The sequence below is a fragment of the Vigna umbellata genome, chromosome 1, assembly GCF_029865625.1.
Source record: "Vigna umbellata cultivar VRB3 chromosome 1, Vumbellata_1.0, whole genome shotgun sequence".
Lineage (NCBI taxonomy): Eukaryota > Viridiplantae > Streptophyta > Magnoliopsida > Fabales > Fabaceae > Vigna > Vigna umbellata.
This window is the reverse complement of record NC_142165.1, coordinates 30,870,345-30,883,963: the sequence shown is the minus strand read 5'-3', so window position 1 is coordinate 30,883,963 and position 13,619 is coordinate 30,870,345. Positions and strand designations below refer to the sequence as shown.

The 13,619-nt window shown below is 37.0% G+C and overlaps 2 protein-coding genes across 2 annotated transcripts; one reads left to right on the top strand and one right to left on the bottom strand.

Annotated features, from left to right (window-relative positions):
* Positions 1 to 1,728: 1,728 nt before the first annotated feature.
* On the bottom strand, positions 1,729 to 2,145 carry LOC124839401 (allene oxide synthase 1, chloroplastic-like). The gene has a single exon (XM_088103116.1). It carries the CDS (start codon positions 2,143 to 2,145, stop codon positions 1,729 to 1,731), a length of 417 nt encoding a protein of 138 aa, XP_087959242.1.
* An 8,539-nt stretch (positions 2,146 to 10,684) lies between these two features.
* On the top strand, positions 10,685 to 12,549 carry LOC124839398 (RING-H2 finger protein ATL11-like). Its single transcript, XM_047315212.2, has one exon. It carries the CDS (start codon positions 11,284 to 11,286, stop codon positions 12,451 to 12,453), a length of 1,170 nt encoding a protein of 389 aa, XP_047171168.1. The 5' UTR covers positions 10,685 to 11,283; the 3' UTR covers positions 12,454 to 12,549.
* Positions 12,550 to 13,619: the final 1,070 nt, after the last annotated feature.

The following is a 13,619-nucleotide window of genomic DNA, read 5'->3' as shown; positions in this document are numbered from 1 at the left end:
TGTTGATGGTGGTGAGATAGTGTCGCGGCAACGCTCGTAATAAAGGGAGAGTGGTGGCACATTTGGGTTTCATGGCGGCGAGTCAGGTTTAATGGTGGTGAGGTGTTGTCCACATTAGCAGTTAAATCGCATGTCATTCACTGATTGCATAGTTGGACATTTGGCCGTTAACGATTTAAACGACGTTTGCAAAAAGGACTAAATTGAACACAAATTACAATTTTTAGGACTACATTGAACATTTTAAAAATAATAGGACCATTTCGAACAAATCTAACAAAAAATGGGACTATCAATGCTATTAAGCCATAAAGTTAAGAGTGAACTTCAATTCTTTGATGAGAATACTAGTGCATTATCATACCTAGAATGGGATAAAAGAATAGAAGAGCTTCATCCATTCCTAGTTAGGCATAGGAAATATCATATACTTAGTTTATGCATCTCTAGGCTTGTAGGACATGCAAGTGAATGGTGGAATCAAAGACAAACTAAGGTTGAGAAAGGTAGAAAATATCCAATTAAAGATTGGTGTGACTTGAGATCATGCATGAAAAGAAAATTTGTTCCTTCTTCCCTTGTAATAAACCAAGATCAAATATGCGAGATGAGACAACTCATTAAAAGAGGAAAAACTTTTCTAAAAAGTGTAGAAGGGTTCTTCGAAAGAGAAGATTAGTTTGAAGAAAAAGTGAGCAAGCTCTTGAGTGATAAGAGAAAAAAAGAAATTCAAAGAAGAGATGAACAGATGAGAGAGATAGAAAATAAAGAAAGAGTTGAAAGAAAACAATGTCTTCCTACCTTAGAGAAGAGCTTAGAATTCTTAATGAAAAACAAGGAAAAGTTCAAAAAAATTTAAGGAAGATTAAGAGAACAAGAGAGAAAGACAAAAGAAGGAAGAAAGAACAAAGAGAGAATGAAGATCATGAGAAAAGAGAGAAAGAACAAAGAGAGACTAAGATGAAGAGAAAGAGATAAGAGAAGAAGAGGAAGAGTTACTAAAGCCCACTACCACTCCCACAATTAAGGTTGAGACTAAGATGATGAAGGCGATTTTCCAATCCTTGAACTTTTCTCAATACTTCCAACCATCTTTCATAACTCCAACTTTTGCTTTTGAAAAATTTTCAACTTCTTTTTCACCTCCCACTATTTTTAACTCCTCAAATTTTTCAAAATCAAACTTTGAGTTGATGTTACGTTCAAGGATACAATTAACTCAAAGTAAACACAAACAATTTTGTGAAGTAGACCTTCAAAGTTTTCAAGTAAATTCTTTTGAAATTAGTACAGGTCTTCTTTAAATCTTTCATATACATACATCTAGATACATCATTAGAGAGCCCATCCGATGTTCAGGACAACTTTGAATGCTTTGAGTAAGGCATCTCAACCCACACCCGAAACATTTTGACTTAAGTATTAGAGCATTTTTTATAGGTTGTGTTAAATATATTTTTAGTCCCAAGCGTTTTTGGGTTTCGTCCATCTTCCAAACTTTGCTTCACTTTGATCCTTTTTTCTTAAGGAAACTATAATTTTTAGTCCTCCAAAAGCAACGGTGTTAAATTTTGTCTGAGTTGGCTAACGGTGTGCCACGTTGTACACTTGGAAACTCTCACTCTTTCCACAACCACCCTCACGTCCACTTCTTTTTTCCAGCGTCTCCGATGGGAAGATCGGTCCTCTCCTCCCTCCCTCCCTCTATGCTCTCATTTCTCGATGCTCTTAAGGAGGTAATGGTGACTTTAGAGAACCTAATGGAGAAGTTCCAACCTGAATATCGAAGGAGTCATACCACAGAAAAAACTCGACAAGTAGAAGCCTTGAGACCAAGGTCACAAAATCCTTCCCTACACATTGCTTGTTCTTGAGTGTGGGAGATTTAGTTGGGGTCCATTGGACCACAACACATGTTTCAAGAGCTTCTCCCTTCTTCCCCCACGAACTTTTCTCCCACAAATTCCTCGTCCCTCTCGAAGATCCTAGGATACTTCGTGGTGGTTGGTACCTGAATAACAGGTCCCCCTCCTTCACCTGAAATGTGTGATCGTGGCTCTCGATCAAAAGGTCCCTCTTTGCCCTCCCAAACTGCAACGACACTGGAGGGTTGATGCGGAAGGCTTCGTAAACAACCAACTTCATTTGCGTTATGTACCTTTTGTATTACTTTAAATATATGGTAAATATAATATGGAATTAAGAAGTAATATTTTACTTTGCATTGAACTGCCAAGTGCCAAAATTTTTCCTCTATCAAAGTACAAATGCTACTTTATTCTTAATTTGAATGCCTTAAACACTATTTCTTTTACTCACATTTTGATAAAACTTGAAGTAATTTATAGTCTTAATATTTACAATTTAAAACGGGACAAACTAGGCCAATTAAAGCAAAATCCCTTCTTAATATACAATTTAGCCATGGGAAAAAAACTAAGATAACAAAAATACAATACAACATAAGGATTTTTTGTATCTCGTGTGTAAGTTGCATTAAAGTAATGATAATAAGCTGGAAAGGAATCAATTCAATTTCTTATCTCCAGAATTCTTGTCCTCTATAGAAATAGTCCTTAAAAGCTTCTTAGAACACATATCATGTGCTTGTGTGTTTCATTTCGCATGGGTTTCTCTTTACCTAAGTAGGTTCCTGCAAAGAATATAGTACTATAACATACTATTTTTCTTAAAGGAGCTTTGAAAGGAATAAATAATTATGGATGGACAAAAATAATTGCTAGAAGTCCAGGCTCTATTTTCTATTTCCCCTTCTCATCATATAACCACGCTAAAAGGGCACAATTGGTGCATATAATCATCAATATGAGAAACTGCAATATTGAGCATTTTGTCAAATCAGTGACATTAAAATTAAGTACAAGTCAATGTGAATGACTCGTGAAAGTGTAAAGTTTACAGATGAAGAGCTCATTCATGTTAAAGGACATGACAATTAATGTCCAAACTACCAATTTAGCTAAGCCAAAATTAATTTCAAAAGGCAAGTATATTGGAAAAGACTAGTGCAGAAAAGGCCTTTAACGTCACCCTTTAGACGTCCGACCCTCGAATATCCAACGTAAAAAATGACCGGTGGCATTTTCCATACATAAAACAACCATATAGACGTATGCTCTGGAGGGAACAAACGTCTAAAGTCATATAGACGTCCGATGTGGGGGAACATACTTCTATATACTCATTTTGAAATCTTAAAAGTCACTTTTTAACTCCATTTAGACGTCCTATCATGCCAATCCGACTTCTACAGCCATATAGACGTCCGATGTAGGGGGAACCGACTTCTATATACTCATTTTTGAAATCTACAAAATCACATTTTAACTCCATTTAGATGTTCGATCCCGCCAATCTGACTTCTACAGCCATATAGACGTCCGATGTGGGGGGAACCGACTTCTATATACTCATTTTTGAAATCTAAAAAGTCAATTTTTAACTCCATTTAGATGTCCAATCCCACCAATCCGACTTCTACAGCCATATAGACGTCCGATGTGGGGGAAACCAACTTCTATATACTCATTTTTGAAATCTAAAAAATCACTTTTTAACTTCATTTAGACGTCCGATCCCGTCAATCCGACTTCTACAACCATATATATAAAAGTGTGATGTGGGGGGAACCGACTTCTATATACTTATTCTTGAAATCTAAAAAGTCACTTTTTAACTCCATTTAGACGTCTGATCCCGCCAATCCGACTTCTACAACCATATATACGTCTGATGTGGGGGGAACCAACTTCTATATGGCTGCATTAAAACACCATGAACGTGAGGCAACAATTACGCACACTTAATGTTCATCATCTTCCTCGCGTTTTCTCTCTACAGGTTACACTTTTCAGGTTCGTTTTCTCACTTTTGCACCGTTTTAAATTAATTTTACTCCAATTACATCACTCTTTGATGCATTATCTTTCATTTGAACCCATTTAAAATGCGTTTTCGTTGGGTTTTGGTGTAGTTTTGCTCGTGTCCATGGGCGGCGTTCTTGGGCAGCGATTTCTTGCGTTTTGCACTCCTCCAATTCTCTCTACTATGTTTTTAAAACCATCCAATACAAAATAAACGTACAATAAATTCTCTTCAACTAAAATATAAAGTTGTAAACTCGAATCACCATGAGCCAAGAGTAACCCGAGAGGCATCAAGCGGAAAAAGATGCAATCAAATACGGCAACGTTTTAGACGTCTGATCTATAGTGCCAGACGTCTATATAGACGTCTGACCTATTGGGTCCAACGTCTCATTAACGTCACCCATATAGACGTCGGACCGAGATAAGACGTTAAAAGCCCAAAATAACATACGTCTAAAGCCCTTTCTGCACTAACTGACAAGGGAAAAGTGAAACAATAAATAGAGAAAGTTCATTTGTTCATTAAAAGGTTATGACAATTTTGTGGATGAAGGTATGCTATACAACCATACTATATAAACTTTAATGTAGAAAAGAAAGAATGCCATGTAATTTTAACTTAAATGGAGGCATGAAGAATAGATGATACCTGATTCCATGTCCTAGTCCACAATAAGTTCTCTTCATTTTGATATTAGATCTAGCATTGACAATTTATATTCAATCATCCCCTTAATATAGTGCGTGCGATTATGATGAAAGCGCAAAAACACAACTCGTCAGTATCCTTTATTTTTAATTTCTATATAAATGGCAGAAATATAAGCACAAGAGTAAAGTTCACTTTTCATTTTTCTTTATTCTTTTTGTGTGTTTAAAATTCATTTTCCAAGTTAGCTACTGTGTTTCTTTGTTTCAAAGTTTGTTAAGGGTAAACCACACTACTGTTTTTATTGTTCAACAAAATGGAACTTTAAGATAGGGAAGAACACGGAGTTCAGAACCTAAGCTATGACTCCTTCGATATTCGATATTCAGGTTGGAACTTCTCGTTAGGTTCTAAAGTCACCATTACCTCCCTCAAGAGCATGGAGAAAGGAGAGTGGAGAGAAACAAGATCGCGGCGTCACAACACTTTTTTCAGTGGGAGGAGGAGAGATGAGATTTGGCGGTAGAGGGAGGGAGGGAGGAAATGACCGATCTTCCCATCGGAGACATTGGCATCGTTGGTTTTGAAAGATAAAAAGAAGTGGACGTGGTGATGGTTGTGGAGTTGAGAGTTTCTAAGTGTATAACGTGGCACACCGTTAGCCAACTCAGACAAAATTTAACGTTGTTGCTTTTGGAGGACTAAAAATTATAGTTTCCTTAAGGAAAATGATCAAGTGAAGCAAAGTTTGGAAGAAGGAAGAAACCCAAAAACGCTTGATACTTGAGGGACTAAAAACATATTTAACCATTTATTGGTACCACCCAAATGGTTGTAGACTGAACAAAGACTACATCAAACCGAACATAATAGAAAATTTAATAAGTAAAAAGAAAGAAAAAGATATTGAGAATCAAATCACTTTAGAATTATTAATACTTAATCGATCAAGTAGAAACGACGTGGACAAAACTTAAACTAAAGAACTGAAGTAAAGCCAAGCCAAGAATGAAGCAAAGTTGTGTATCATCATGTGGTACTCAGACACAACTTCTAGATTGATATCATCAATGGCTAATGTTGATCAGTATTATGTACAAGAATGCTATATATAATTCTTTATACTGATAATAATAAAAATTTGAAAACTTACATTATGTATTATTGACAATGTACTGTATGGCTACCCGATCAGCCAAGGACCGGCCGATCGACCATCCAATAAGGAAATGACCGATCGGTCTAAAACGATCATTAATTGATAATTATTTTAAGCAATAATAACTATTAATGGATAGAAGAGAATAATAGTCATTTATTGAAAATTAATAGAAATAATATTGGTAATTAATGGGTCAAACGAAACAATAAGTTTATTATTAGTGTTGTCAAATCAAACTTTGAGTTGATGTTACCTTTTAGGATAAAATTAACTCAAAGTAAACACAAACCATTTTGTGGAGTAGACCTTCCAAGTTTTCAAGTACATCCTTTTAAAATTAGCATAAGGTTTTATTTAAATCTTTCGTCTAGATACATGTTGTTTGTGGCTCATAAAATTATTGGTTTTGAGTTTGATGAAACTTGCATATTTGATCCTAGTGGAAAGATACACAAATTAACCAACAATAAGAAAAAGGTTTTTGTCATAAAAGAACAAGAAAATTTGAGGACAAATCCTTTTCAAGAGGGAGGGGATGATGACATACATCTTGTCATGACCTAACACATTCATGAAGTGTTGGAGGCATCTATGGAAGATGGGTCTAGACTCTTTCTCTTGGGCCATCTTAAGTCATCATGAAGATTTATATTTTGGGCCAAGTAATCTAGATTTTATTTGGACTTTGTATTTTGGGCCAAGTAGTCTAGATTTTATTTGGGCTTTGTATTATGGGCCTAGTAGTGTAGGATTCAATTGGGCCTTGTATTTTAGGTCAAGTAGAATAGGATTTTGACCAAACAAGTCAACAAAGGGCCAAGGCCCAAAGTTGAGTATGCTTGGATGTCCAAAAAGGGTGTGTTGACCAAGGGGTCAACATTTTGGCTAAGTTTGGAGGACAAGGGAGCAAGATTTTGTCCTAGAGATGTGGAGGCTTCCTATTGGAGAGTTTTCCTCCTAGTTAGTGCCCATGTGTCACTCTAGGAATGGAGAGTTTTTCCATAGGTAGTGGCCACATGTCACTCTCTCATTTGAGAGGATTTTTGCCAGTTGTCTCTCTCTTATTGGAGAAGATTTCTCCTTGCTCTCCAAGCCAACCTAGGTGACTCTTTTAGGTTAAAATTTCAGCCCATTTTTGAGACACTTGAGCCTATAAATAGAGGTGCTCTCCATCATGTAATCACCTTTTATTTAGAGTAAAGTTATGCTGCCATTTTTGTGTCATACTACTCTTTTAACGTCACCCTAGGCTAGAGCAACCCAAGTGGCCTCCTCTAGCCACCTTCCTCAAAGAGTTGGCCCAACCTTTCTTAGAGAACCGTTAAACACATCTTCCATCATTATACAACCCACCAAAACCATGAGGTATCAACACCTTTCACCACCACCAAATTCTGCAATCTTCATCCATGAACTTATGGCTTGATTTGCTTCTAGATTTGGCTTGTCCTAGCTAGAGCATTGCCATCATGGAGGGACAGGAGTAAAGCGTAGAATAAAAACATGTGGTTAATGAGCACTATAAGAGAGTATGAAAGAAAGAATACATAGGTTACTAGGGTTTGAATGACAAAAAGGTGGTATAAATAGCATTCTGATAGAAGAAAGAGAGGATATGGATAAGATGATTCTGTTGTCTCTTCTCTACACTGATTCTTGTTTTTTGCCACTTCATTTTCTTTGTAATTTTAGCTATAATTGTCTCGTCAATTCACTAATTGTTCAAATATCCATGTTGTCTGTTTCGGGTATGGGTCGAGATCTTTTACTCAAAACACTCATAAGATGTTTGAGAGTCCTCCATCATTAAAGTTTCGTGGTTTATTCTCTCTCTTTCTTGTACTAGTCGTGTGGGAAGGTACCTGTCAAAGGCACTCCGACCGCTCAAGTCAGTAACTTTGCGTAATAATCTATCTTATAATAAAGATTAGTAATCAGAGTTAAAATTACCTGATATCCCATTCAAACATATATGTATAAACTTATAATAAATAGATCTGTCAAAATGGGAACCCGACTCGACCTGGACCAGTCCACCACAGGTTGGTCACTTAGTGAGCTAACCCAACCCGACTCATTTATTAGCGAGCTGAAAAAATTTGAACCCGGCTCGACCCACCACGAGTTGGTAGGTTAACCGGGTTGGATCACTAGCTCATTTAATTATATATTTTTTTAAAATAAAAATATTGCAATTTTTTTAATTGAAATCTAAATAAACGTCACTCTAAAATGATGTTAAACTCCAAAGATAATTGAAAATTAAAAAAATATCATACAAAGCGTAATCCAAAAACATGTACAAAAGACGAATAAATAAGTTTTTAATATTGATAATTTTTGTATCACTTGACCATTTATAATATTAGAGTCTTGAATAAATAAATCTATAATAGTTTCTCTCTTGAAACATCTTCTTTATCACCATCTACAATATAATAAAAAAAGTGCTAACTAATAATATTGAAATACAAAATAGAAGAGAATCCTACTAGAATCAAAATGAAGTTGAAAACTAGAAACATCAATAGAGAATTTTTTTTTTTTTAAGAGCTTGCAATTGATCTAATGGCAAGTATGAACCCAAAACATCAAAGATAAGACCTTCAAATGGTTGTAAATGGTGTAGTTTTGCAAACTAAGTTATATAAATATTTTTTAATTATTTTTCAAAGTTACTAGAGAAAATTGACAAGAAAAGAACTACACATGGATGGATTAAAAACTTAAAATGACGCAATCAATGAAATGTACCAAATATAAATCAATAAAAGACCCCACAAAACAGTAAGGAATGACTCAAAAAAGAAAAGACACAAAACAGTAGCTAAAACTAACAAAACATAACTTAAAAAACACTAATGACAACATTCTGACAACTTTGACCTTTGCTGAGTGTTTTACTCATAAATTTCTCTCCAGAACTCCAAATGAAGTGATTCTTTTTTTGTTTGAAACTAAACTCAAAGGGATTTCATTTGAGTATTTTTACGTATTTTTTGGACAACTGGACTAGATGCACTTTAAGTTTGAAAATCGTCGAAGTTTACTGGCAGAAAAAAAATGATAAATGAAAAAAAAAACACAATAACAAGAGTAAGGAAAGCATTAAACAACAAGGAAATAAGAAACTTAGAAACTTAGCTCTTTGAAGAACCAAGGCTCTTGATACTAAATGGTGGCAATGCTCTAGCTAGGACAAGCCAAATCTAGAAGCAAATCAAGTCATAAGTTCATGGATGAAGATTGCGGAATTTGGTGGTGGTGAAAGGTGTTGATAGCTCATGGTTTTGATGAGTTATATGGTGATGAAAGATGTGTTTAAGGGTTCTCTAAGAGAGGTTGGACCAACTCTTGGAGGAAGGTGGCTAGAGGAGGTCACTTGGGTTGCTCTAGCCTAGGGTGACCTTAAAAGAGTAGTATGGCACAAAAATGACAGCATAACTTTACTCTAAATCAAAGGTAATTACATGATGGAGAGCACCTCTATTTATAGGCTAAGGTGTCTAAAAAATGGGCTGAAACTTTAACCTAAAAGAGCAACTTTAGTTGGCTTGGAGAGCAAGGAGAAATCCTCTCCAATAAGAGAGAGACAAGTGGCACAAATCCTCTCAAATGAGAGAGTGACATGTGACCACTACATATGGAAAAACTCTCCATTCCTAGAGTGACACATGGCCAATAACTAGGAGGAAAACTCTCCAATGGGAAGCCTCCTCATCTCTAGGACGAAATCTTGCTCCCTTGTCCTCTAAGCTTAGCCAAAATGTTGACCCCTTGGTCAACACACCCTCTTTGGACATCCAAGCATAGTCAACTTTGGGCCTTTGCCCTTTGTTGACTTGTTGGTCAAAATCTTATTATACTTGGCCTAAAATACAAGGCCCAATTGAAATCCTACACTACTAGGCCCCTAATACAAAACCCAAATAAAATCTAGACTACTTGACCCAAAATACAACGCCCAAATAAAATATAAATTACTTGACCCAAAATATAAGGTCCAAAATTATTCTTATTCTAATAAATCTTCATGATGACATAAGATGACCAAGAGAAAGAATTTAGGTCCATCTTCCATAGATGTCTCCAACACTTCATGAATGTGCTAGGTTATGTCAAGGTATGCCATCACTCCACATTCAACCTTTCTCACTTTTATTCATTACACTACAACAAATAAAAGAAAATATTGTCCAATAAGGTCAAATTTTATAAAAGAAAATTAAACACGTATTCAAAATTGTATTACCGTTGCAGATCTCTGTAGCCGTAAAACAACTATAAAGAAGATCGTAATATTAAGTTCCAACTTTACAGTAAATATTAAACTAATCTAGATCGAATTATATAAGCTGCAAAAGTCTGCCTCTAAGATTTGAATACCACTACATTATTCTACGTGCGAAGAGTATAATTCTAGGATTTATGACAGCTGGTAATGGGCAACACCTCCCTTTTAGTCAATACTTTTAAATTTATTAATCTAAATTCATTTATCATTCCTAAAAATTTTAAAATTCTGTTAAAAAATTATATTTTTTATTTCCATCTAAAAATTAATTAGAATGTCCGTTCAATCACACAAACTGTCATCTACAATACGATAAAAGGTTACCACTTTTTTTGTTTACACAAATATTTTGGCTTTTTTTTACCTACTGCAAAGCATCCGTATTCAACTTCTCATTTATGCTATTTTTCTCTCATTAAACAGTATAATTAACTGCATGAAAAATAGTTTTAAAACCAGAAAATGACAAAAGGAACTACGTGCCTATAGTCCTAAATAAATACGTTAATTATATAATTACTTTAAAAATTATATCTAAAATAGCTTTCACGAAAATCAAATTATTTTGCCTATATTCATAAAAGTGTAGAATACTGCGCATAAAACAACTCTAAAAATGAAATGCAATACCAATCTCAACGAAAAATTCGATTACGGGAGAAACAAGAAAAACGACGAAGCTTCCCTGAGACGCAATTGTATATTTTCGTACACAACAAACACTCATTATTCAATCCGTTGCAGCGAAAACTACAATGAACAAAAAATTAACAATTAACAGTTTAAAACCTAACGAGCACCGTTTCCACGAACGGTGGCAGGGCAACATATAACGAACAATTTTGATTTTTAGTGGTACACTGCGTCTGAAAACCGAAGCAAACACCGTAACGGAAACCTTCTAAAATCATCGTTGGCGGGCCCACAAAAGATTGGAGAAGTCAAAACCCAGAACTCAATCATTTCAAGTCTACCCTACCTTTGTATCGTGCCTTCTCGGAGAGTAAAGTCTACGACTCCATCAAAAGCCATATCCTTAACACATTGTCACCTTCCAAACATTAAAAAAGTGTTCAACAGTCGTATGTTATGTAATTTGTTATCAAACATAAAGAAAAACCCATTACTATATTCTCAAATCCACATCTTAGAATGAATAAAAAAACTCAGGCTGCAATCACTAACACGTACTGTGGCTATTAATTAGGTTTTCTCATGCGATAAACATTCCTCACTTGCTTTTGCAGCAAAATCCACCTGCACTCACTCACCTTTATGATCATCACCGATGGGCATCCACATGGAATGCCCTGCACCTCCACCTGCACCGCGGATCATGAATCTGTATCATGATCCTGCACGTTTTTGCCTTCTTATCCTCCTTCTCGTGCCGCCGGTCACGGCACAGTTTCAAAACTCGCCTCCGTCACCGTCGCAGTTGGATCCTTTCACGAGACTGAGGTTCGACAAGACCATGGCTGCGGTTCTCGTGATCCTCGTCGTCGTCTTCTTCGCTTTGGGATTCGTGTCCATCTACACGCGCCAATGCGCCGAGCGCCGGATCAGGGGGAGGCTCGACCTGGCCGTGGCGATCGCCGGCGGGATGGAGCGGCGGCAGCATCATGGGCTCGACCGGGCGACCGTGGACACATTCCCGACGTTCGTGTACTCCGAGGTTAAAGCCCTGAAGATCGGGAAGGCCACGCTGGAATGCGCTGTGTGCCTCAACGAGTTTCGCGACGACGAAACGTTGCGTTTGATCCCCAAATGCTGCCACGTGTTCCATCCCGATTGCATCGATGCATGGTTGGTGAATCACTCCACTTGTCCCGTTTGCCGCGCCAACCTCTCGCCGAAACCCGAGGACGCGCTTCCTCCCGTTGAGATTCACATTCCGGATTCGGCCCGGCCCAACGGGCCAAACGCAGAGCCCGATTATGATCCCAATTACATCAATCCTGTCCGTGAAAGTGAAGGTGAAGGTGAACGAAACAGAATAGTTACGGAGCCTCTTAGTTTAGATGATCCGAACCGGGTCCGTCCCGTTAGGTCTAGATCGACCGGTTTTGGAGTTTCAAGACTGTTTCCGCGTTCCCATTCAACGGGTCATTCTCTGGTTCGACCGGGAGAGGACTGCGAGCGGTTCACACTGCGGTTGCCAGAGGATGTGAGGAACCAGCTCATGAGTTCTGGGACGCTGACCCGGACCAAGAGTTGTGGGGTGACGTGGGAGCGGCAGAGTAGTGGAAGGAGGGGTTACAGAACGAGGAGTGTGGGGAGAAGCTATCTGCGATACGAGCGGTTCGGTGGGGATGGGCGGTTGGACCGGTGGGGGTTTATGTGGACCCCACCGTTTTGGGGCAGAACCGGTTCGGGGAGATCAGCAAAGTCAACGAAGACGAAGGATGAAGTGGACGTGGGAGAACGTTCCTCTGATCTTTTATTTACCAGAGATTAGGATGAGATTCGAGAGACATTTGGTGTGCATACAAATCACCTCTAATTTCTTATTATCATTTTATATATACACAGATTTCGTGTTCATAGTATTCCATTTCAACTTTTTAGATTTGGATTTATATCATTTGTTCAAAACAGAGACATATTTCCTGAAAAAGAAAGGAAAAGACAATGTAAAATTCAATTATACTTCTAAATTTTTAAACCCTTTAAAAATTATTAATTTTTGTGAAGTAATTTATTTCTTGTATCCAATATGTTAAAGAATCTGGTTTAATAACTTTCATTCAATATTTGACATATTTGTTTATTTGGTCATAGTATATTAACATAATATATAGGATCAAATTTTGAAAATTTAATTATATGATACTAGAAAAAAAGAAGGGCATTATCAAAGGTCATAATCTCTCGGAAATAGCCAAAAGTCGTCGGTAATAGCCTATTATCAACGGTTTATCGACGATCAAATTACGTAAATCTCTTGTCGCTACTAGTTACCGACGGTCATTGCCTTTCGGTAATTACTCTCTGTATGATCTAGGCAAAATTAAGTCATATTTGTATTTCTTATCCAGCCAAACAAACCTACATAAAATGTTCACAACACAGACAGACCGACATAATATTTTCAAACCACAGATAGACCTCCATAATATGCATCCCAAAATCATCCAATCATTAATGACAAAAACAACAATATAACATCATTTGTATTCTTCAAATTTAAGAACTTCTATTTATAAATGAAACATGAAACATAAAACAATATCATCTAGACATGAAACATAATGTTCTAACATCCAAATGTTCTAAAAACTATGTTCAATAACAAAATAAAACTAATAATCTACACACTCATCATCAGAATGATCTTCATCATCCTGCTGCTCTATAGATGTCTGGACTGGTGTGGGCTAGACTAATGTGGACTAGACTGATATGGGCTGCTGAGGGACGAAGGATGACGGGGAGGGTCGTGGTTGGGTCGGAGGGACGGTGGAATGAATGCCTGAAGCATCAGGCAGCGCCCTCATGACCAGGGACTTGAAGTTTGTAAACTCGTTTCTCAAGTCACTGTAATTTTCTCTCAAATCACAATTTTCCTGGTCACGTTGTTATAGTAGCTGTGTCAAGCGCTCGATGGCCTCGTCAACAGTAGTG